This window comes from Tetrao urogallus, assembly GCF_951394365.1.
Source record: "Tetrao urogallus genome assembly, chromosome: 3".
In the NCBI taxonomy this organism is placed as follows: Eukaryota; Metazoa; Chordata; class Aves; order Galliformes; family Phasianidae; genus Tetrao; species Tetrao urogallus.
This window is the reverse complement of record NC_136815.1, coordinates 66,779,388-66,804,697: the sequence shown is the minus strand read 5'-3', so window position 1 is coordinate 66,804,697 and position 25,310 is coordinate 66,779,388. Positions and strand designations below refer to the sequence as shown.

The 25,310-nt window shown below is 39.3% G+C and overlaps 1 protein-coding gene across 17 annotated transcripts in view; it reads left to right on the top strand.

The window, feature by feature from the left end:
* IKZF1 (IKAROS family zinc finger 1) overlaps positions 1–24,978 on the top strand; it is a gene marked incomplete at both ends in the record, with an annotated part of 56,393 nt that extends 31,415 nt beyond the window's left edge. Inside the window, 6 exons of one of the 17 annotated variants that reach the window (XM_079533075.1) lie at positions 4,074–4,133; positions 6,249–6,509; positions 11,992–12,159; positions 14,370–14,495; positions 19,929–20,063; positions 24,272–24,978. In XM_079533075.1, coding sequence (XP_079389201.1) covers positions 4,074–4,133; positions 6,249–6,509; positions 11,992–12,159; positions 14,370–14,495; positions 19,929–20,063; positions 24,272–24,978 — 1,457 coding nt within the window. The remainder of the gene's footprint in view (positions 1–4,073; positions 4,134–6,248; positions 6,510–11,991; positions 12,160–14,369; positions 14,496–19,928; positions 20,064–24,271) is intronic. The other 16 variants (XM_079533070.1, XM_079533079.1, XM_079533084.1 and 13 more) reach the window with 16 other exon arrangements.
* Positions 24,979–25,310: the final 332 nt, after the last annotated feature.

Here is a 25,310-nt window from a genome sequence, read left to right as displayed (position 1 = left end):
CCAAAATTACAGTGGGGCAAAATTAGCTGCCAAGGGCTGATTGGCACTTGTTGTCAAAGGTGGGGCAGTTCCACCCTACAGGGACAAACTTCTTATCCAGTGTACCCAGTCTGCTGTACCTACAGTGCCTCTGTGGATCATGCTGTTACACATTTTTCTGTAATTTTTGTGTCCCTTTAACAATCCAGCTGAGAGCTGCTAATTAAAAAGCTGTCACTCTTATCTGCCACCCCCTCTTTGCCACAGTGCAGCCTGCAGTACAGAACTTAGGACTCTCACGTGAAGTGATAAGGTGCCTGCTCTATATTGGGTCTTCCTCACCAACCTCAGACACTCACCTCCTCAGTGTTTATGCCCTCAACACAGCTGTGTCAAGTGCTGGCTCCTTTCCTAAACAAAATCCTGTGTAACACTTTGTGCAACATGGGCTGCATACGGCCTATTTTATTTACTAATTATTTTTGTCCATAGCTACTAAGTCTCATCATAGTTTCTAGCCTTTCTGAGCTGACCTCTAACTTTCATTTTGTACATGCCGATACCACAAATGCCTGACAAACTGGGCAGTGCAGTGCTACATGTAGAAAGGGCAGAACAGTCATATCTAACATGCTTTGTCATGCTGCATCTTCTGAATTTTATTTACTAAAGGCTTAGATCATCACATAGCTCATTGATTGCTCTGCCCAGGCCTTTTGTTGGCTTTTATCTTTTTTTACAGCTATGTGATTCTTCATGTCCCTTCAGAAGCTCATAAGGCAAAGATATTATTAATGGAAACACAAGTTGAAGAATCTATCTCTGCTGTTGTGAACAAATAATCTCTTGTGTGCCTTGTATTCCTGAGAATGACATCCTCAACCTGCAGTACTTTTCTGTTGCTGGAATAGAACTGATACCACAGTTAATGAGTAGGACACGAAAAGAAAAGGGGAAAGTATGGATTCCAGGTCATAGACATGTGTGAGGGTTTGATGCATAGAACAGAGTACCAGTTATGCCTTATCAAAGAAGTAGCAGGTAGAATTGCTTGCAACACTCTGTTTTATCTGTAGCTTGCACTTATGTAAACAGGAAGAGATCCTGGCTGCTTTTGTTGACAGCCTCATGTGCTGGGGTGGTTTATTTCAGTCTTTTTCATCTTGTTCTACCTTTGTAGCAATGTTATATATAATTTGCTAACACAGATGATGTTAAAGGTTCTCTCCTTCTCACCATAATACTTTCAATCCACTGCTTAAATGAATCAAATATTGTTGCAGCCTCATCTGTCTACTGCTTGAATAGCTGTGTTGTCTGCACTCAAAACTCTTGCTGGCCTTTAAAGCTACTGTTCATCATCAACTAACATCAACAAAATGCTTCTGACTTGTCTCAGAATAACAAATAAGCCATCCAAACAAAAAACAGCATGCACTCAAATTATTTGAAAAATCTTCAAGAGGAATTTTCTTTGCTATTGATTGCTAAGTATAAGCAAGAATTTGCATGGAATAATGTCACAAGCAAAAATTAGATTATTGTGTTTACTTTCAAATATAGGCTAAGGGACATCTCCTTAAGATATGTATATGCCATGTGATGCAGTTAAGTACCTTCACTGCAATAAAAGGTGTACTCAAATGCCATTAAAAATTAATGGGAGTTAGGTACTTCTGTCCTTCAAATTCCCCAGCAACTTCAGTATGATCTGTTTTTCTCTATTACTCCCTAAATACTTTGACAGCCAGGTCTTATTATATATCTCCCAGCAGACAAGATTATGAGTTGAGATGTGAAGTTCTCTTTCAAATGGGATTTTAGCCTAGGCACTCAAAACCATGCTAGTACCAAAGTTTCAGAAAACTTTGAAAGGTGTTTACATGTGGGAGGAGCCCACGTGGAGCTGAAAACAAATCACTCATCCTACATATGCTTTTTCCCCAGCTGCCTACTCTCCTGTCTTTTAAAAGCTGTTCCTTCAAGCCTTCCTGTTTCCAAGGAAGTCCATTTTGTTTCTCCTTTCTCCCCTCTAACAGACTCTTTCACTCATTGCAAAGCAACTGCCTTCCCTTTGGCACTGTTCAGTTTTTTCCAGGGAAGTGTGACTCAGGCCCTCGTCCCTCTTCATGCCTTTCTGGGCGTCCCAGCCTGAGTGCCATGCTGAGCCAACTACAGTGCCCTTCCTAAGGAAACCAGTGCTTGGATCTGAAAAGACAGACAAATCGTACTGTCACTCCTCTTCACCTTGATATGTCAGTTCTTTTTTTGTCCAAATACTTTTGCTTAAGTCAGCTTTTGTCGTGGCAAACACTCTTCATGACATAAATTTCAAAAATCCAGAGTGGAGCTCTCGTTAGACGTCAGACAGCACAAGAAACCCACAGGGTGCCTTGCTTTTGGTTGAGTTTTTCATAGTATGGGTAGGCCAGCAGGAAAATGAGGGCAGAGCTGCCAGTACAGTGACACTGATACAATCTACATTCCTTGCACACAAAACAAAGGGCTTGGTTTAGACATCTCCAAATCATACCAGTACAAAGACAATACCGGTGTACAGAGAGGGTACAAACAAAGTAAAACACAGAGCCTTATAAGGTGGTCTCCAACAGAACTGAAGTCAATTAATAAGTAAAGCTTTGATGATGTTAGAAGTGCCAATGAAAAACTGCTAGAATGAATTACTGTACAGGTAATTAATGCCTGTATGCATGTGTATAAGGACATGAATTTATCAGACACTATTTCTACAAAGACTGTATTGAGTAACTGAGAAACCTGTGCAAATGTAATGTTCTTGATTAGTGCATCTGAAAAGTTTGATTCCCAGCTAGTTTTGCCCCAGAAGTGATTTTGCCCACTATAACAAGAGAGGGACAGAACATTTCTTACAAAAGAAATAGAACATTTTACTGTTTTACTTTTTTCAATCTGTCTCCAGGCTTTTTTTTTTTTTTCCCCATTTTTCAGTCAGACTCGACAAAAATCGTGAGTATTTCTGCTGGAGTGGTTCTCTTCCCTGCTCCTTCTGCATCAGCAGAGCTTTTTTACAATAACTTTCTTTAGAAAAATAGGCCTGAAAAATGTGCTAAATCTGAGCATGAAGAGATTTTGTTCACTAACTAGACCTATAAAACCTTTGTGAGAAGCCAGGAGTAGGAATGTGGCCTCACCATGTGTTGGCTCTTGTCCCCGAAGTGAGCATCCCTCCCAAAGCAAGCCCTCAGTGAGCAGTGCTGCAGGGACATCCTGAGTGGCAGCTCTGCTTTATGCATTGCTCAGGAGAGCTGTGCTACTCCAAGACGCACTGCTGCAGGGCTTTAATGAAGTTTGAGATCAGTATCTCTGTCACTGCTTACAGCAAGTAATGAACTGTATCATTACCACTATCAACGTACCCCAGGCCATGTTAATTTGCACTTGGCAACTCATAACATGTGCATTATAGTGTGGTTGTGCAGCTCCTTTTGTGTAGATACGTTCTGAAGACTGGCATCAGATATGCAAAAAAATGTGCTAGTACACAACTATATGTATAATCTAACTCTGTTCTTCCATTATATAAGTTCATCAGACGTGCAAAGAAAACAATGCAATTTAACTTATACAACTGCAGTCACTAGAAATGAGCACAGATAAAGAGATCTCTCCCATGCAAAGAGAGAATGATGGCAGAAGATCTTCTCTTTGCAGGGGCTATGGTTTCCTTGGGACTGGGAGAAGGCTGGGCTAGGTGCTTTGCTCCTGTTTGCCCTTTTTCTGGATGCTTCAGCCAAAGTTCCTCTTGACTTCAGTAGGAGTTAACCTACAAGCAAGGGGAATGCCCAAGAAAGGTTATGCTTTTAGAAAACATGATAAAACTTGTTGGATGCTTTGGAAAATGTGGCATTTTCACAAATCAGTGTCATCAGACAGAGGTCTGAATTCCTCTGCTTGCTGTTCTACTGCTTTGTCCTGAACTGCCTGTGTTGCTTCTGTAACAATAGCTCTATCTTTCTCCTATGTATTTCTTGTATAGCAATAATGCCATCTTCTTTTACATTTACTGCTAGCAGAACTAGAAGTCAGCATCCTGTTTGCCTTCTTTATTGCAGCTGCATATGGGGCAGAAGGCTTTAGGGACTTTCATGCAATAATTCCCAAATCTTTTTCCCGTAAGTATACTGCAAGTTCAGCTCACTGAATTCAGAGCATTTCCATCTAGTTCCTACTTTTGTGATTTATTTGTGTTCCATTTCACCTCTCAGTAATGTTCATTTGTCCACTTACGCTCCCAAAGGGTTTAAGTATTGTGATTTTTTTTGCTTTGTTCACATATGTTTTGCTTCAACTTAACATAAAGCCTACTTCAAAAGCCACCTTCTCCAAACTCCTAGCAGGTGAGGCATATGCAATTTATTTATATAACCAATTATTATGTTATGATGTACATATTTACATTCAAATTACCATTCTTATCGTTAAGAGAAAGCACTTGTGTGATTTATGGAAAATCTCTCATACACTCAAGGTGAGTAGTTCTACTGCTGCTGTTCACCACAGTGAAAACAGCACTACAGGGCTATTCTGCTAATTCTGGAAAATACAGTAGAACACCTCTGATTAGCCACTTTTGCCATCTTTGTCAGTCATTGTTTTATCTCTCTTTTTTCCTCCATACCTGTAAATTATTTCCCTCTTTAGGACATAACTGTTAAAGGATACCTGCTGTTTTGGACATGCATTTTATCTATCTTACATATAATTTTGATTACAATTTATATATATATATATATTTATTTTTTAATTGAAAAAACATTTAACTGTCTACAGTGGCAGGCTTTATAAAAAGCATTCAGCCAAGCAGTGTTCAGAAAGGTGAACGCCTTTACTCCAAGCGTGTTTCCCAGCAGGGCTTTCCTTCAGACCCTGTTGTCAGGCACATCCCTGCTGTTTGCCTGGAACACCTGGGAGGTTGCAGCAGGTCACAGGGAAAAGTTGAGCAAACATTTCATTTTCAAGTGAACGTTAGGATCTTTCAACCTTTGATGTAATTAGTGCCCATAGCTTAATTATGTCATTGCTACTGCAGCACATAGGATGCAGTAATAAAGCTCCCATGTAGTCACTATTGCACAAAAAAGACCTGGCTCTCTATGGGGTGAAGCAGACCCCTTACATACTTAGCTAGCCACTACAGTAAATAATCTACTTGCGGGTTCCAGAGAAGAACTGGGTTTTTCACTGAAAGGAAATAAAGATCGTTTGGAGACGAATGAAGAACTGTTTTTCCACTGAAGTCATCAGATCAGAAAACAAGGAATTAATTGTAAAGATAGTTTACTCTACCAAAAAAAAAAAAAAAAAAAAGATAACACGGTCTTGTAGAGAGAAGAGGAATGAATAGTACTGTGAACTGATCTGAACCATGGCTCGTTTCTGTAACATTTAGGTTTGAGACAGATGTAGTCTACCAACCTATAAGCTGTCACATGTAGTCAGACTATGCCAAATTCACACCTGCATTTTTCTTCTAGTTGCAAGCAATTGCCACCTACAGGATTATAATACAGAGAAGTTGCCCAAAAAAGTCAGAACGTTCTCCCACCCATCTTTGTTGATTTCACTGGTCTTAATAGAAGCTTGTGGTTGTAGATATCCTTTCCTCTTGCTTTGTGACCCTAAAACACAATTATTTCTCCTATGATTTCCTGTGATGCCATCCTTGCTCTTGATTTTTTCCTTCCATCTTTCTTCACTTTTTTTAAATTTAATCAATTTTTGTTCTCTTTGATCAATGGGGACATTGTCCTTACTTATCCTATAAAACCACAAAACAAATATCTGAATTCAGTGCAACGCTCAGGACCATTCTGCCAAGTGGAGAATGTTGTGTTTTCAATTGTCTTTGATGTGTTGTTTATTTTCATAGTTCTTCGGGACAAATCCATGAGTAGCTGATCAGTTATTAATTTAATTTCTCAATTGTCAGAATCAATATCACAAATGCAAAAATCTCAAAGTGGCCTAGGAACAGGCTTGTAGTGTCATTTGGGTTCTCAGTTCCCTGGATGCCTTGTATTTGTCTTACTGATGTTAATTGTTCATTGCTCCACGTGTTGTAAACTCATCGCATGGCACGTAGAACTGTAGTTGTGTTTGTAGCTTTTGTTATTTGGATATATTGTACATTCTATGTGTAGAAGTTAACTCCTTTGATGTGACTGTTTCTTGGCCACTATATTTATTCTGCAATGAAACTGAGTGGCATCCTCTATTGTTTTTTTCAGCCGGTAATATTAAAATAGAGACTCAGAGTGATGAAGAGAATGGGCGTGCCTGTGAAATGAATGGGGAAGAATGTGCGGAGGATTTACGAATGCTTGATACCTCTGGAGACAAAATGAATGGCTCACACAATGGCCCAGGCAGCAAGGCTATGTCAGGAGTTGGAGGCATTCGACTTCCTAACGGAAAGCTAAAATGTGATATCTGTGGGATAATTTGCATCGGTCCCAATGTGCTCATGGTTCACAAACGAAGCCACACTGGTAAGGCATAGTTTTTCCTTTAGTTGACAAGAGTCGGACACATATTAGGATCTAAATCTTCTTTTCTGACTATCATGCACATGTTCCCTCTTGTAAGACAATGCAGCATCGGTTGGCATTTGGAACTTGGTTATTTTGTTATTGCATTTTGGACAGCACAGAAATTGAAATTTCTCCTTGATGAAATTCCAGCTATTGGGTTAGAAATTGGGAAAAACAAACAAACAGACAAACCACAGTTTGCCAGAGTAATAGAAAATAGTCACAATTTCATTTATTCCAGTCAACAGTTGTACATTATGCTGATACCAAAATTCATGCCTGAACGAATGTGTAGTTTGGCCTGAAGCTACATGAAAATTTCAAGTTTCAAAAAAACACAAACTCTTGTTTAATTGCTAAGAAAACTCTAAGAATTACTGGGAAAAAAAAAAAAAAAAAAGTGTCCAACTCTGAAATTGACCCAGTTCTAATGTTTCCAACAGTGCAACAAAGTTCATTATGGATCAGAGATTATAAAAGTGATTGGAAAAATGAATAAGTAACTTAAAGTTTTAAGGGAATTGTAGCATTAGGAAATAAGGGGTTAGTTTTATGTCAAGCGTTCCATAAAGTAAAAGCAAGTGTTGTCACTGGTTAGATTTGGACTAAAAGGTTTCCACTGGGATGCTAAAAGAGACGTGCAAAGAGGTTGTGCTCCGTGGTGATGGCTTTTCATTATCAAAGTACTGTGAATCTTGCCTCCATTTTCCAATTTTAAATAGTTTCAAAGATCACAAAATATGAAGAGGCTGAAACAAATGAAGACCAGGGTGACTCTCGTCTTACCTGAGTTTAGCTATTTAAAAATTTGGGTTCTGATCTAAATTCTGAGGACATCTACAGCTAAAAGAGAAGAGCTGAACTGTACTGTTGTGGTGTAAAAGTTACTTTGAAAACAAATATTCAGCAATTTTGTGTATTCAGATGGCAGGAAAGAACAGATATCTCTGTTGGGAAAGCTGTATCTAGTTCCTAGAAGAGGGCTGCAACATACCTCCTAGATATAACAAAAATGCTCTCTTAACATTGAGTTTCAGTGGGATCCTTTGAAAGTTGATAAAATGTGTATGGAAAATGACTTGAACCTGAGGCCTTTCAAACAGACCTGCTATACTTTTGGTACAGTTTTGTAGTAGTTTAAATAAAATGTTGCAAAGCAGTTGTGAGGCAGAAGGCTTTGTGTCTGCTCAAGGCAAAGTAAGTTCTGGTGGAACGGAGGAGCAGGTCTATTCAGTGCAGGCAGAGCAGAAAATCAGTTCATAACTTGATAAAAAGATGACAAAATGAGAACAACAAACAGATGAACAGCATATATTATGTGTAGACATGTGTACATATGCGGAAATGGGAATGGGAAAAAAAAGGCCAAACTGCACTTGTCCCGGTAGTGAAAACCTGAAGGAAAGCATGTTCTGTGATGTCGTGATGGTCAGCAAGAATGTTTGTCCACAAAGTATTCTGAACAGGTTATCCTTTGGGTGACAGCAAGTACCTCTGAGTGATGTGCAGTGCTGCTAGCTGAGCAGCACAGCCATGGCTAGCACTCTGCCTGCTGTAGCTGAGGAGCAGCTGCTTGGGGCTCCCAAACACCAGACACCATGTTTCACCAAGGCTGAGCAGCTTCAACAAGACATGGTTTTACACCAAGGCTGAGCAGCCTCAGCCTATTTTTTGCACATTGTGGCAGACAAGTCTCAGTGGGATGATCCGGGTTGCCTTCCCCCTGCCAGCCTCTCCAGGGGACCTGTCCTTGCTCCTGAAACAGGACTTCAGCTTCCAAAGCACCGTGCCTGCCCCAGCAATCCATGCACATGCCATATGGCCCAGGCAGTACCTTGCAGGCCCTATCAGCCTGTAAGTGTGGGGCCACTGGATCTTCTCGACCCCATGCAGCACCCGTCCCTTGCCAATAGGATCCTCTTAGTCAGGAAATGTGGTTAAAACCCAGAGAGCAAACACCTCTTTGTTCAACAGCACCTCCTTCTTTTATCAGCAATTAAGCTAAGGGTTATGAAGTTGAATCCCTGAATCTTTCCATGGCAATAAAGCCTTTTCCTTCACTCCCGCCTCGCTCTCAGGCCGTACTGCAAGCAGCTCTGAGAGGAGCTATGCTTTTGAAGGAAGCGGAGGCTCAGAGCTGGCAGTTTAAATTAAAGGGACATCATGAAGTGACTGCTTTTCCTTTCAGTTGTGCTGAGAAAATTAATGTAGAAATGGGATACACTATTGCAGACACTTAACTGTCTACTCTGAAGCCCATTTCAATACATGCCTGATGAAGGAATAAGCCTCACAAATGAATTACTTTGCTGCTAATTCATGTAAAACCTGCATATGCAGTGAGGCTTCCTTAAATAAATATTTGATAAGTGAACAAAACTCTAGCACACTGAAGTGCCAAAATAAAATGACTGCCTGACCTGATAAAAGCCATAATTACTTTTAATGAATACACCTGCCAAGTGCAGATATGCAGAGCAGCACCTGATATGTCTGCCCCTTCTCCCTGCCAGCAGCTGGAAGATGCTGGCTGCTTCCCAAGGCCTGACCTGTTGCTCCCAGCTGCAGGGCACACCCTGCTCACACACGTCCAACTCCATTGCTCATCTGGCCCAACTCTTCAATGTGCATGTTCCCCGGCCTGATGCTGCTTCTGCGATCAGTGTTTAGGGAAAAGCAGAGAGAAAACCCTTCCAGCCTCCTCCCATCACCTCAGCCTGTACCATATGTGTCATTTGTGTGCCTACTTGGACATATTTGTGTGTGCATATGTGTGTATATTCCATCTTCATACACACACTCCTGTGGCATGAGTCACCAGTTAGTTCAGTTATGTCTTATTAGCTGGATCTGAATGTCTCAAATGTATTTAGAAAGTGAATGCCCCCTGAAGAATCGGTGTTTCTGAGCATTTGAGGAAGGAGGGCTATATGCAACTCTGAATGATTTTGTCATTATGATGCTTAAGAAATGAGATAGATTTCAATCAAGATGAGAAGTATTCTTCACTGAATAAGTAGTCCAGAGTTTCACTAAAGCTTGCAACCAACGCATTGGTGGCTGATTCAGCTCTGGGCTCCATTTTCATTTTTGCTCAAGGGGCAAGATTTGGGCCCCTCTCCCTCCATAGCTGCATGTCCAGATGTGAAATCCACCAAATGCAGATAAAGTGCTGTTCAGCAGGGCAAGAAAATAGCACACAAAGCTGGCAGGAGATGCATTATGCATTGTTAACTTCGTCCTCTCCCTCCCTCATTCTGGGATAGCTCTACAACCAGTCGCCTTCCATCAAAGACTGGCTGGGAGCTCAGCTCCATGTAGTTTCAGAGACTTTCAGTGGGGATGCTGTTTCACTTGTACAGCAGCACAAGTCTAGGATCCCCTACATTTCATTCCATTTTGAAGAAAAGCTTGGTATGCAGCAGTCTCACCCAACATGCTCCATCTGCCTGTCTTCTCCACCCACAGTGTGAGATTTATCATGTAATTAAGAGAGCTGTAGGCTGGACATATATTTCATTCTTACTTCAGGCACATCTCCTGGAGTACTTCTGTGATCCTTGTTCTCTCCTCTTAACACTTCTCTGATATTATTTTCTATTAAAAATAAAAGAAATGAGTGCTAGAAAGAGTTGCCTAGTAAGAATTTGCCATTTCTTCTGAATGTGCCCCTCATTTCAAATTGTCTTCTTGATTGCTGTTTGGTCATGTTCTGAAAAATATCTGCCACACCGAGTAACTGCTGAGAGGTGGAGCACACCCTTACCCATTTTCATTTTTCCCTAACTTCTGTACATGGCTTATTAAGTATAGAGAACATACCTGCAGGCCGCTCCAGATGAACCAACTGTGAATGTCATTTAGATGAATCCATTTACCTGCTGGACAAAGCCAGTGACCTCATTGGGCTGGACAAGGAATGGGGCTGTTTGACCAGTGAAAGTATTTTGCCATAAAGAAGGCTCATCTCTCTGTTGGCTGCTTGCTAAAATTGCCAGCCCTGATCATAGTTGGCAGCTGTTTGTGTTGGGACTGTGCTGCTGCCTAATTGCTTTCCAGCTTTTCTTTTCTGTTATCCAAAAGTAAAGAGCTGTCATGCTGCACGTGTATGGGCATACAGGTAGATCCTAGATGTCCAGAATAAAACATGATGGTTAAGTGAGACAGAAGGAAGGAACTGTTTAATTTGTATTTATTTTGTGCATAGTTTGACTTCAGCACTGAAGTTTTATAGTCAGTATTATTGCTGTATTTTTAAAAAATGACATGTCATCTCTCAGCTTTTTCTAATATAATTGATGAATTATAATTACTAAAGCTAATTACATTTATGCCAAAGAAAAATAGAATTCAGCAAATGATTTTATAAGGCTGGTTTTACTCAGGCAAAGACTACATCATAAGAGAAGTGGGCATGCAGGAGCAGATCCTGATAATGGAGTGCTCTCATGTTTAAATTTTCCTGTATTGCTGTCCTGTACTGCTGGAAACATAAGAGACTGTATTTCCCGCTGACTTAAGGCCTTGTCTAGCTGAAATCAACTGTCAAAAGCCAAGGGAATAAAACCACTCTAAAACAGCATTAAAAAGCAAACAGCAGCCATGTAAATTTTTTTGCAAAGGCAACCTATTTTGCAGGCACCCATTTAGACAAATCAAGTCTGTGACTTTGCATTTTTCCCTGTGCCTTTCCCAGGCATGGCCTAGGAGAGCCCATTTCTGCGACTTCTCTGCCAAAAGAGAAGCTGGGAGTCTCGTGTGGAAGTGCAGGGCTTTTTCTGCACTGTTTCAACTTACGTGATTTTACTCTCTCTCTTTCTCTCTCTCTGTCTCTTTCCTGATTTGGCTGCTTAGGGACAGACAGGTAATGGAGAAGAAATTGAAAGGGAAAATACAGGGAAAATGTAAATGAAAAGAAGTTATTATAACTGTTATAATGAAGTGCCTTTCATTTAAATATAAGAATGTAACGCTGAAATGAACTTGTGATCCTGAAATGCATTTTTAATGAGTTTCCTTTTTATTTTGCTGCTTCAGTGGCATATTTTAAAGACCCTTTGAAAAAAGCCACATTAAAAACCCCACCAAATGCCACAACATGCAAAATTGGATATTGGTTTATTCCAAAACTGCTGATCAGGAAGAGTGGCTCTTCAACACAAAATGTTGCAGTCACTTTATTTAAATGAGTTTGAATTTGCATTGTGATGTGCCATTCTGATTTAGAAAAAAAAAAATTAGATTTTCAGATCAAATTGACCCAGCCAGTGAAGCATTAAGAAACTGGCAGGTTTAGTCTGAAAGCCTCATGTTATATCAAACCTGCAGCCGGTGGAAGTCACAGAGCAGCAGGGAGAAAACAACTTTTTTTCACTGAAATCTTTCTCTTGTTCCTGTGCAAGATTTTTTGTTCTCACACATTTCCTCCTTCTCCCCTCAGGAGAACGCCCTTTCCAGTGCAATCAGTGCGGAGCCTCCTTTACGCAGAAGGGCAACCTCCTGCGCCACATCAAGTTGCACTCGGGTGAAAAGCCCTTCAAATGCCACCTCTGTAACTACGCCTGTCGGCGCAGGGATGCCCTCACAGGCCACCTGCGGACTCACTCGGGTAAGTGAGGGTATGGGCCTGCCTTACGGTGCTCCTGAACCACAGAGTGTGTATGGGGGTGTTGATGGCCCCAGTCATAGAATCATAGAATTGCTCAGGTTGGAAAAGACCTTAAAGATCATCGAGTCCAACCACGACCTAACCATACTACCCTAATGCTAACAACCATCTGCTAAATCATGTCCCTGAGCACCACATCCAAACGGTTTTTAAACACATGCAGAGATGGTGACTCAACCACCTCCTTGGGGAGTCTATTCCAGTGCTTAGCCACCCTTTCTGTTAAGAAGTTTTTCCTGATGAATTGTGAGAGGTCTTCTTATGCTGGGAAGGTCAGTGGTTGTGCGTCAGCATCAGCCAAGCAGTGAGCCGGCCACACTGCTGTAGTTGCACAGAAATGACTGAACTCTGCTTGCGGTCATGGTCCTTCCCCAGAAATGTTTTTTTCTCATAATTCTTGGCCAATTAGAAATTCCTGTATTAGGGTTTCATCTCACACTGCATGTGAGTAATCCATTTCATGGAACTACTAATTCAAAGCTGCTGAAATTTTACGGTTTGGATGACATTTGTCTGCATACACAGATAACAAAGGGTCTGAACACAGTAGGCTTTAAGTCATGAAGTCTCAAAAACATTCCGTCTGGTAGTCATTACTGGTGTAAGGGGTGAACAACCTACTACACCTACAACATTTAGCAGCAGTTATTTGTTGCACTTGGTTATTATATATATTATATATCTTTGGTTATTACAAAAACATTGAAAGAAGAAGAGGAAGAAAGAGGGAGAAGGAGGGAGATAAGAATCTTCCAGAAAAGAGGACTCTGCTAGAAATTTTTAGTGTTTTCTCTTAACAGTAACACAGAGATCTGAATAGATATTCTTTGAATAGATGCATTTTTCCAATATTATTAACCTCGGTGTTTAACAAAAGCCATAGGCACATACTTCCGCGAAGCAAAACCAATCCAGCAACAATAAATCACATTAAAAAGAAGAGTGTAGTCTCACCTAGTTTCCCAAGCTAGGATGGAAATGCAAATTGGATAGGAGACCTCCAAGAAGCATGGCTGTAACTGACACTAGCAAATTTACATGTGAAAGTTGGCTTTAGAGCTGTAGTTTCGAGCTGTGGAAGGGAAGCTCTCAAAGCAGAATTTCTGTGTTATACAAAACTAAGGAAAATCTTCTAGCACACATTAAATGATAGGAACCCAAGGGTTGCTTCCAGATATCCAAAATAGTTTCTGCTTGTTCTGTGCAGTTTCATCCTGAGTCAGGAAAAGTATATGTTTAAATTTTCTAATTTGCCTCCCTCCCCCTTCCTGATTTTAGTGACTGTGCACCTTTAATCCTATTTTTTCATATATACACTACACCTTAACTCTTTCAGCAAGTGCTTAGGATTCCACAGCAAAAAGACAAAGCATAAAATGAAGATATTTATTGGTTCCTGTCATTAGCAAATTGACACAAATACATTAAAAAACAAATTTGATGCCTGAGTCTGATTTCCACCTGAGAATTTGTATACAAAATTCAAAAGCTTAGCTGCGTAACCATCTAAAGCCATGACAGACTTTTCAAGCTAAGACAGAAAATACAGGCCCCGAGGTCCACATGACTATGAAATTCCTGGAATTGCTTGAATCTGGATGGGTGAAAAACAGAACATTTTTTTTTTATGCCCTTTGTCTTGAATTTCCCGGAGTAGAGAGCAAGAAAACGTGTGAAATCTAACATTGTTCTAAAAGAGCTGAGCTGATTCTTGTTCCAGCAGAACTGACATCCAGTCATGGGCAGGTGTGTGCCCACAAAAACAGTGCTCATTGCAGGTCTTCCTCATGCACAGCCTCTATTGGAACCAGGCTTTAAAGTAACTTTGCACAGATCTTTGAAAGTGTCTCAGTTTCTAACTTTTGTAGTTCATTTGTGTCATTTGTGAAGATTCACTGTTACGGTCCTTATCTGATGTGAATAATCTGAAATAAGTTTGCAGCACCCACAGCATTGGCCTGCTGATGCAAAGATGTGCAGTTAGTTTTCCATTATTATTCTTAAATATGGAAAAAATAATTATCCATTTCAGTTAATGAGATTCTTTTGCAGTACTTCTGTGCTTTTTTTCTTTTCCTGTTATTCTTACCGTTATTAATATGGTGTTGCATCCCTCATGTGAATCTCTCAATCCGTTTTGTTTTCTCCAGTTGGCAAACCCCATAAGTGTGGATACTGTGGTCGCAGCTATAAGCAGCGCAGCTCTTTGGAAGAACATAAAGAACGCTGTCATAACTACCTGCAAACCATGAGTATCTCAAGCAACCTTTATTCAGGTAATAAAAGTACCCATTTGGGGATTAGCACTGTTCAGTCATGTACTCAGAAAAAGGATTTCAGAAGGAACAGCTGTACCACTTGTGGCATCTTTTCTGTTGGAGAGGCAGAGTGTGATGCATATACACGCGTATCACCATCTGTGTGATACTGCATCTGGATTTATTCTATATTTGATAAATGTTTGGCTTTTCTCATTTTGTTCAGCACAAATAAAAAGCCAAAGTGAAAGTCAGGTACATAATAAACATTTGCCAGACCTGGAATATTTCAGTTCGCTATCTATCTCAATACCAAACATAATTTCATTACTTCTTGGTTTTGCTTGGAGTCCGGTTTTGTCAGTACTCTTGTGGATGTGTTCTTAATGAGTTAGTATTAGTGGTTTAGGTACGGCTCCAGAATCTCTCACAGTGCTTATCTCCTGCCCATCCCAGGTACAGCTTGATGGGCTTACTTGACCTCTGTCACCAATGCGTACATCAAGAATGAGTCATATCTGTCATTGATCATCTGTCATATCTGTCTTTGATTTGACTCTTCCAAACAAGAGTGCAGGAAGCCAGAGGGATTTAACTTAGCCAGTCTGAGTCCAGAAAGGATAACAATTTATTAGCAGCCTTCTTTTAAAACTTTTCCATCCAATTTTAAAAGAAACTCTTGTACTTCTCTCTCAGTCTTACCATGAAGCCCATCTCTTAGTGAACACGGAGTATAAAACTATACTCAGAAATAGAATAAAAAGATGTTGGGGATTGGATTATTTTAACAAAGGTACTAAAGATCTGTACAAGATTGATGGCAGAAAGAAGTCACATGCAATTTTAAATAGAGAATATAAAACTCAGCATCCGTGGTGGAGCTTCAGGTTATAGCCTATCGAGTAAGTTACATTTCTTGCACACCTTTTTCATCTCATCAGCATATATTATTCAGTTTGTCAAATGACAAAATGGAAGGTTCCCTCTGACTTTGCAATGATGCCTCATTTAATACCTTATATCTGGACAGAACCTGAATATGTTTTTACATGCTATCAAATAATGTAAAGTATATGCACATAATGATAACAGCAAATGCAGCTAAGATACTTCTGGGAGACAGCATATTAGAGCAGTGTTCCTTCTAATTTTGTTGAGGGGCTGGAGCATGTATAAATAGAAAAGCTCAAAGTAATAATACACAGTAGGCAGAATACTTAACCACAAAGAAGTGATAGGATTTAAAAGGAAATTTTCTTCCTCAAGATTCACATTTTTTGTATCTGGCATTGGATTTGAAATGCTGGCGTGCAACACGTGAAAATCGACATGAATGAAAAGCTGCACTAATATTAAATACTTAAGTAAAAATGTGCATATGAAACTGATGTGTGGAATCAGAAACTATAATGAAAAATAATATCATTTCAGAGATAAGTAGATGTTTTTTATATAGCAAATCACGACAGAAAAGATTTTTCCGTAATTTAGGACTGAATATCAGATATCTCATTGGGATGAATACTTGGGGTATTGATAGACACTTTGGAAAGATGCTTTCCTACCACATTCTGAAAGCATCACAAAAATCCATCTTAGATATAATAGAGGTACTCTTGCAATTTAGAAGAAAAGTACAGGATTAACTTCTGGCTTTCGCTCTTGTGTTCTCCCAAAGATTTCACTCTTAACAATTAAATTAAAATTATTAGCACTCACTCAGATAATAAATCAGTTCTTTATTTTTCCAAACTTAAAACTTTCCAGTACTTTTCCCAGTATTTTTCATTATAAAAAAGTTCTTTTATCTCACTGCGAACAGGGTAGTCCTGGGTATACTTTGCAGTCTTTACATTTTTTCCATTATAAACTCAAGGTTGAAAACATGCATTGAAACAGTTCAGAATGAGCGCCTGTCCTCCTGGAATTTTTCGTACATTCTTCTTTATAAATAGAAAATGAAGCAGTTATATTATCAATGTTCTTCTGGTATGTCAGGGCATGATATGGAGCTCTTAAAGCCTTTTCTTTTTTGCATACTCAAAAAATATCTTCTAAGGCATCTGATTTGATACTCTGCTACAACAGATGACTTTTAACAGCATTTTTTAAATACGTCATGCAGAAAAAAATAAGTCAGTTGAAAAGATCTAAACTAATAAAAGCTTTCCATCAACTTGTAAATCTTATAAATGTTATCGGCAAATCATTTGTGCAAGGGAAAGATCCAGCAAAGAGGAGTAAGTAGGGTGGCAAGAAATTGTATTTATATTTTAATAGTTTTTTACTGTGTTTAAAAGAGTGTCAGCATGAAATTAGGAATATTCTGAATCTAATGGCAAAGTTCTTACTTTAGAGGACTAGAATTTCACTGGTCATGTGAAGTTCTTCTGTTAGAGATATTAACTGGATTTTTGCAGTTGAGTTGAGTGGAAGCATGCAGAAATCTTATCAGGCCTATGTCAAAACACAGAATCATAGAATGGCTTGGTTTGGAAGACACTCCAGAAACCATCACATTCTAATCCCTGTGCCATGGGCAGGGCTGCCGCCCACCAGTTCAGCTGCCCAGGCCCCATCCAACCTCCCCTAGAGCACCTCAAAGGATGGGGCACCACAGCTCCTCTGGGCAGCTGTGCCACTTTCACGGTAAAGAATTTCCACATCTTATCTATTCTAAACCTGACCTCTTTTAGTTTAAAGTGATTCCCCATTGCCCTATCACTACACTCTCTGATAAAGGGTCCCTTTCCAGATCTACTGTGAGCTCCTTTTAGGTTTGGAAGGCTGCAGTGAATTCTCCCCACAGCCTTCTCTTCTTCAGGCTGAACAAGCGCAGCTCCCTCAACCTCTCTTCACAGGAGAGGTTCACCAACCCTCTGATCATCTTTGTGTTTCTCCTCTGGACTCAATCCACTTGTAGATTTTCACTTGGAAAGATAATTTTTGATTTTCACAGGCAGCAAACAATAGCAAAATATTTATCAGATTGCAGAGAAATTTCCTGGGGGTTCAGTTGCAAAGGCTGGAAATCAGTGTTTAATTCAACTTTATCTATCTATCTATCTATCTATCTATCTATCTATCTATCTATCTCTCTATCTATCTATTTAATGTCTAAGTTTTAAAAATTATAATATGGAAAGATTGAGTGAAATTGAAGACATAATTTACACACTCTCGAAATATCAAAAGTGGACTCTTGTAATATCTAAATATTATAAATAATACATACATTTCTCAATTCTGTCATCTTTATAACTACATAGGTCACTCTTAAAGTAATATGTTCTATTTATTTGCATGGAAAATACAACAAAGAGTGCAACACTATTTGATAGAACAAATTATCAGCTACATAACACCAATAATCAATTTAGTCAACACCATTAGCTATTTATTTTTGCCAGCCATGGACAAGTGCCTTCATGCTACCTCATAAAATTGTGCACTAGAGGAGATGACCCACTGTCACCATGGCCACAGCTGAAATGCACCACCCACCACCTCACTGTGCTCACATCCACTGTTTGTTCTCCCTAAACATTCAGCAAGCATCCATGAATGTCAGTGTGTGCCATTTTTTCCACCTCAAGGAACTCACTGCTTGTAATTCATATGTGCCTCCATGTCATACACCATTTGTCAGACTGCCCCTCTCTGCCATCTGTCACATGGAAATAAAATGGACTGGAATAGTGGTGGGAACATCCAACCTCTACTGCCGTACCACCACCATCTGCCTCTGACGTTGTAGAACAATGTAATAAAACAGGAGGCATTAGTTTGAGATCTTTTTTTGTTTGTTTGTTTCCTCTGCTAAACTGTCTGCTTTAAGAGTTGTACTTACAAGCATTGGCCAGCCCAAGAAGCTAGCACATGCTGGTGACTAGATACCATCAATGCCCTCCAGTATCCTGCATCCTCACAACAAAATTCTGATCTGTCAGTCACAATCTTATTGCATCTTTATGGCATCATTATATGTCTCTGTAATATGTTCTGCTGCACCAGCAAATCAAGAACCACTTATATGCTCTTCTACTTGGTAACATGTCATCTTGGACACTTTACTTGCTTTTTCCAATTATGCAGTAAAGCCTGACATTGCATATTTCAGAGGCAATGAAACTTCCACATTCTTGCTTTTATGGCAGTGCTGTGTTGCCAAAATAACACTGCATTTTCCTGGATATTAAAAAGCACCCAGGCACCAGAGTAATGGGTCCTGTGAACCTTTCTCAGAGCTAAGTAGAATAAATCCCAGTGATGAAGTCTCAGCAAGCAGAAAAGGTGAAATGTAGCAGAGTGCTGCACCTATTTGAAAAAGCATGCAGAATCAAAGTCTAAAGTATTTTGCTTCTTCCTTTAATTCTGACTCACAAGTTCAGGAAAAAAGAAATATGCCAGTAGCAGATAAAAATAAAATTAACCTTTTTCCTACTTTTCTGGAGAAAAAAAGAAATAAAAAAAGAAAAAAGAAAAGCTGAGATCTCATTCTGTATTATGTCTTCCTTGGATGCTGGAAGACAGAAACAACACCTTTGCATATATTTTTAATAGCCTTTATTTTGAAAGTTTCCTCATAAAAACACTGAAGTGAAAGGTAGCTAAAGTGAAATAGTCTCCCTGTTCTAGAGCTGCACAGCTAAGCTCCTTCCTAATCCTGCAGTGTCTTTAGCCACTGCACAAGGCTGGAAAACAGGCCTGACTATCAGATTTCGATGCTCCACTGTAGATGTAGCCTTACTGATTTAGCTAAAATTGTGATTTACATTCAAAAATTGCATCAGAGAAGTATAATGATAGATACGGGGTGAAAGGAAGATGTATGTTTGGGGGATGTTGGTGTAGTTTGCAACTATGTTTTCCACTACTGGAGTTGAGAAATTTGTCCATTATTCCTGCTAAAGAAGCAACAATCACATAGGCTGTGACAGGTGGGGTGACAGTAATAGGATGAAAAGATGAACTGCTTCATATCCATTATAAATCTATTATTATTATTCAATTCTATGATTCTATGCAGAGGGCTGTTAGGGTAGTATGGTTAGGTTGCAGTTGGACTTGATGATCTTTAAGGTCTTTTCCAACCCGAGCAATTCTGTGCTTCTAGGATAATATTAGGACCTCATTCACCCGTGGCCATGCAGACTGGGTGTAGAACAAGGGTGGAATGATTATGCTACATACAAGCAGATGCCTTGCAATTACAGTCTTTTTTCTGTATCCTAAATGAGGTTGAAGGAAACATGAACACGTGTATAGATGAGTCAGTGTAAGGGGATTTGTTACGAAGAGTGAGAATTGACCTCTGTCTGCAGTGGTGAGCTCCTTGTTCCAACTGGTTAGGAGCTTAAAGACATTAGCTAAGAAACACTAAACTGAAGACAGTGGTTCCATTAAAATGGAACAAGTGTGCCTAATCCTTCTGATGTCATTTGATTTCAGTCATAAAAGAGGAAACTAACCAGAGTGAAATGGCTGAAGACCTGTGCAAGATAGGGTCAGAAAGATCCCTCGTGCTGGATAGACTAGCAAGTAACGTCGCCAAACGTAAGAGCTCTATGCCTCAGAAATTTGTTGGTAAGAGTTAAAAGTTTGCTGTCTCCTAAAAAATAAAACAAAACAAAATTAAAAAAAAAAAGAAACAAACAAACAACAAAACCCTCACAAGATTTTCACTTTTGCTTTATGATTTTACTTGTTTTCCTAAATTAGCAATATTTATCTGTATATCAGCAGATATGGCAAAATGTTGCGGGAAAAAAAAACCAAAACACTACCAAACTTCTAAATTATACATTTCTACAGGTTTAATTTTACACATCTGGAGATCTATTTTAAGTCTCCTAATCTGCCTCTTAATGCTTATGAACCAGATCTTCCCAAAATCAACACAGGTTCCTGAAGCTGCCTCGAGAACCTGAAAATGGTCTAAGAAATAGAATTTCCTACTGGGAAAGTATTTGACCACACTTTCATGATTATTTTATTAACTTCTTAAATGATCTCCAGATCAGGGCATATTGGTATATGTGGATTAATTTGTGAATTGTTCAACCTTTAAAAAGTCTGTATACTTTTATGGCCCAAAACGATAATGAAAATAAATGTATATAGTTCTGAGAATACCTAAACGAAAATATGTTTGTGTATATTCTAAGAGTAGTGCAAAAATGTCATGGCCATTTGCACCTAGTAGTTGTGTTAACAATGAAAACGTGGAGGCTACACCTGTTTTATTTTTATAAGCCTTGTAGCAATTAATGGTTAGATCAGGTCTTTAACAGTCAAACCCACAGACAATATCAGCCATGCTGGGTTAGTATTAAATGAATAACAAGATGGGGGATCAGACAACAGCATACACTCTTTTGATTTACTTGCAGATCTACTTTTGATTTTCTTGTAATTTTCTGGACATTTATATATAATATTATTCTGTAGTAGACAGAGAAAACTGAAGTCTTTGGAAAAAAAAAAAAAACATTAAGAAGGTCTTCAGTCAAAAGTCAAGGCCTAGTCAAGTCAAAGCTAGACAAGTTTACGGGACAGAAATTCAAAATCTACATCCTTCAAAGAGGACACAAGGATAAATGGAAACTTAGTTTTTCCGAGACAAGAGAAGGAGAATTTCAGCTATGGCTGGAACAAAAAATAGCAGTGGAAGGCCAGCATGTCCAAAGTCAACTTTGTAGGAGGTGGTCAAGGATAAGAAATGATTATGCTTACATAGGGAAGGACAAATGAAGTAGCAGAGGTAGTTACCAAAATTATATCCACTGTGTGGGATTCGTTCAGACACCCTCGTTGCTGATTGTATTAGGCAAAAATACTAATTCTGTGAAAGCTCCAGGAAGACCAGAAGTGTTAAAATTTCAAAGGTATTAGCAAGAATCCTACGTGCAATATATCAGTGGGTGTGGACTGTTTCTTTCATTCTCTTTTTCCCTCTTCACCCTGAGAAACAGTAAAGACAGCCAGTTTAACTATGAGTCTTAAGAGAGCAGTTTCCTGTCAGTTCGTTATTCACGGTGCAATGCAGGAAGACAACATGCTGACAGTAGATACTTAGGGAAAATTGCTAATCTTGACAAGGATGAACATTTTTAGCAAGAAAATGCCCCCCAATCTTTTCCTTTCCAATCCTCACCTACTGCCTCACATAATAGGTAAATTCCCGGTTAACACAAGGTTGGGCCACCTGGTTAGGGTAATAAAACATGTTTATTGCTCCTGTAGATTACTATGTCATCCCAATCTCCATGCTGAATCCCAGGATTCCCAAATGGAATTATTTGCCTAAGAGAAAGATTGTCTGCTATTTCACTCATTGTTCTAAATGTTCTAAAAACTAAATCCATTACCTTTCAAATGTGAGATTGTTCACCACATTAAACTAGTTATCTGTAAAATTCTTTGACAGCAAAAATCTGCATGAAGTCCTCTATGTTTTCTAAACTGGAATAACTCCAGACCTGAAAACAGAACAGGGCCTTCCATACTAGGGAATCAGAACTACAAGTGAGATGCACACGTTTATCATGTTTGTAACAATAAGCAGCAAAGGAAACCAAGGAGAGGAAAAATAAATAAATAAACAAATAGAGAAAAGCCTGCATTCACTGGATGCATATGTGTTACTATTTAAATACTTGCTACAGAAACCTGAAAAGTGCAAAGCTTGAAGTGCATCAAACCATTAGCAGTTTAATTTACTTATGCTCTAATAACCACAGAAATGAGTTATTATTTTTAATGAGTGCGAGTATTATCTGCATTACCCAGATGTAGAAATGATACCTGCCTGCCTCAAGTTTGGGTATTTTCAGACAGCTCTGATCATATATTTCTTATGGGCACTTGATCCTGTCAGTGCAACTACCAACTAGTTATGCTACATAAAGCAAATACTACCCAAGAAACTGCTATTAAAATTGTATCTTCCAGATCCCAGATCCCAAAATTTTGTGTATAATAAAAACCAGTTCAGCTTTTCAGTGGTACACAGTGTAAATGGAATACAAACGATTTTGACTTTCTTTCTTCCCCTATGAATTAAGGGTATATGTTCATATTAGGAGATTTTTTCTATGTATCATTCAAGGGTCTTTCACATCTCCTATTTTGAATCTTAGGAGTCAAAAACTGCCTGAGAACTGTAGCATTCGAATGGGTAAATCTGATATACATGCATATGTATATGCACCACGTTAGTGGGGTGCTCAAGTTGGCAAAATGATGGGGTAAGGAAACAAAAACAAGCAGGAATTTGTGCAGTACAATTAGAAAGTGTCTGTACATCCCTCATAGGAACTTCTGCAATGCCAGCAGTGTTTCTTTCTCTGCTTACATAGCATGCACAAACCAGTACAAAACCGTGTATCGTGGGAAATGCTGACAGTAGGACTTTCTACAGTTGAGGCCCATTATTGCCAGAAGTTTTCTAGGCTGTACTCTTGTTCTTCATTGACTTTCCCTGTTCAAGATGAATAGAAACTGGGTGGGAAATCACTGAGAAATTAAACTGTGGATCTTCCGGTAATTTTTCCATGTTCCTAGTAATGTTTATTTTAGTCAAATTAGGATACATTTGATGATGCCATTTATATTTTGGGAGCTTCAGGAAAAAGGAGGGGAAAATCTAAGGTCTACAAGCAAATGCTGTGTTGATCAGGAAACGGTGACAGCACTACAGACCTCACAGAGATGTCTGTGGCTTTCACTGAATTTCCCAAGACTTCTTACAGAGTGAGGAAAGACCTCACTCTGAGGGGCCTCATAACGCTGATGGTTTAAAGCAGAGAAAACTGTTCATGTTCATAAAATCAGTGCCCATGACTTAATAGTTTTTCTCACTCCTAACTTTCTATTCTATGCTTTTTTTAATCCTATTCGTCCAGGAATTTTGAGAGATTGTCATATTCAGTACTCCAAGTGGGGCTATCCAGAAAGCAATACATCAGTGTAATCCAATTAAAAAAAAAAAAAAAAAAAAAAAAAAGTCTCCCATAGCTTTGTCTTCCCAAATCAGAATCAGTAACAAGTAATCGTGCTCTTCCCCTGCCTTTCTATGTCATGGGAAAAATGTCTTCCAACTATGAATGCACTTACAAATTTTCCTTAGTTCTTTTTTCTTGTACACTATAATTTTTTTCAAGGAGAATCTGGAGCTTCTCTAAACGTGTCTAATGTATGGCTTGTTTAAAAAAACAGGTGTGGGGGGAAGGTTGCAATACTGAAAATTTAATTTTTATTTGTTTCTGTGGGAAATTACATATGAGAACATTAATGATATGGGTTGTTTGTAAGAAATTGAATATTTAAAACACACATTTTCTACTCTAAAATCTTAACATTTTTGAAAAAAAAATGATGATGTCCTTCATGCAGTGAAACATAAAGTCCAGGCTCCCTGTAACTGTGCTGGTACACTTAGCCACAAAGGCATGCCCCAGTCCACTGCTGGAGTCAGATGAGGGAGTGCAGTTAGAAAGGAGAGGATGAAACACTCAATCTACAGCTCCCACAAGTCCCCATATGTCTGTCTTCTTCTACTTGCTTTTCCAGAAACCTCAGATTATTTTTGCTGGTTAAAAAACAAACCAGTTTTCTGACCAGCTGTATTAGAAAACTGTGAATAGGTGAATTTCAAAGGTGGATTCGATCAACTCTTGTATTTCATGTTGGGTTTTTTTTTTTGTTTGTTTTGTTTTTTTTTTAAACATGGCATTCATTTCCTTAATTGTGTAGAAATCAGTTGTCTAACTCCTGACTGTTTTTCACTGCAGGTGAGAAGTGTCTGTCTGATCTTCCATATGATGCCACCACCAACTATGAGAAGGAGAACGAGATAATGCAGACCCACGTCATAGACCAGGCCATTAACAATGCCATCAGTTACCTGGGGGCAGAGTCCTTGCGTCCCCTTGTCCAGACTCCTCCGGTTGGTTCTGAAGTGGTGCCCGTCATCAACCCCATGTATCAGCTCCACAAACCTCTCGGGGACAATCAGACTCGCTCCAACCATACAGCTCAGGACAGCGCAGTGGAAAACTTGTTGCTGCTCTCCAAACCTAAATCAGTCTCCTCTGAACGGGATGCCTCTCCCAGCAACAGCTGCCAAGACTCAACAGATACGGAGAGCAATAATGAGGAACGCAGTGGTTTAATTTACTTAACAAACCACATAGGTCCCCATGCAAGAAATGGCATATCTATAAAAGAAGAAAGCAGGCAGTATGATGTCTTAAGGGCAGGTACTGACAATTCCCAGGATGCTTTCAAAGTGATCAGCAGCAATGGGGAGCAAGTGAGAGTTTACAAGTGCGAACACTGTCGAGTCCTTTTCTTGGATCATGTGATGTATACAATCCACATGGGCTGCCATGGGTTCCGCGACCCTTTTGAATGCAACATGTGCGGCTACCACAGCCAGGACAGGTATGAATTTTCTTCCCACATAACTCGAGGAGAGCACCGTTTCCACATGAGTTAAAACTCCTCGGGCACAGCTCCAGTCTCAACAACTACATTACTGCAGCTGCACAAGCAACAACAGCAACAAAGCACAAGACTAGTGGACAGTAAAAGTACAAGAAAATAAAAAATTCAGATATATTCTCCCACAAGGAAAGATTTTTCTTTTGGTAGCATGTGTTGCAACTCAGTTTTCTAAAGTGAATATTAAAGTTTTTACTGAAAGCATTTGATCATGAAAACCTTTAGTAATGTATGTAGGAGCTTTTGTAGTCAGATAGCTGAAAGTCCTTTCCTTAACTGATGCTTCTTGCAACCCTCCCTTGCCAAAACTGCTACCCACGCACAGAA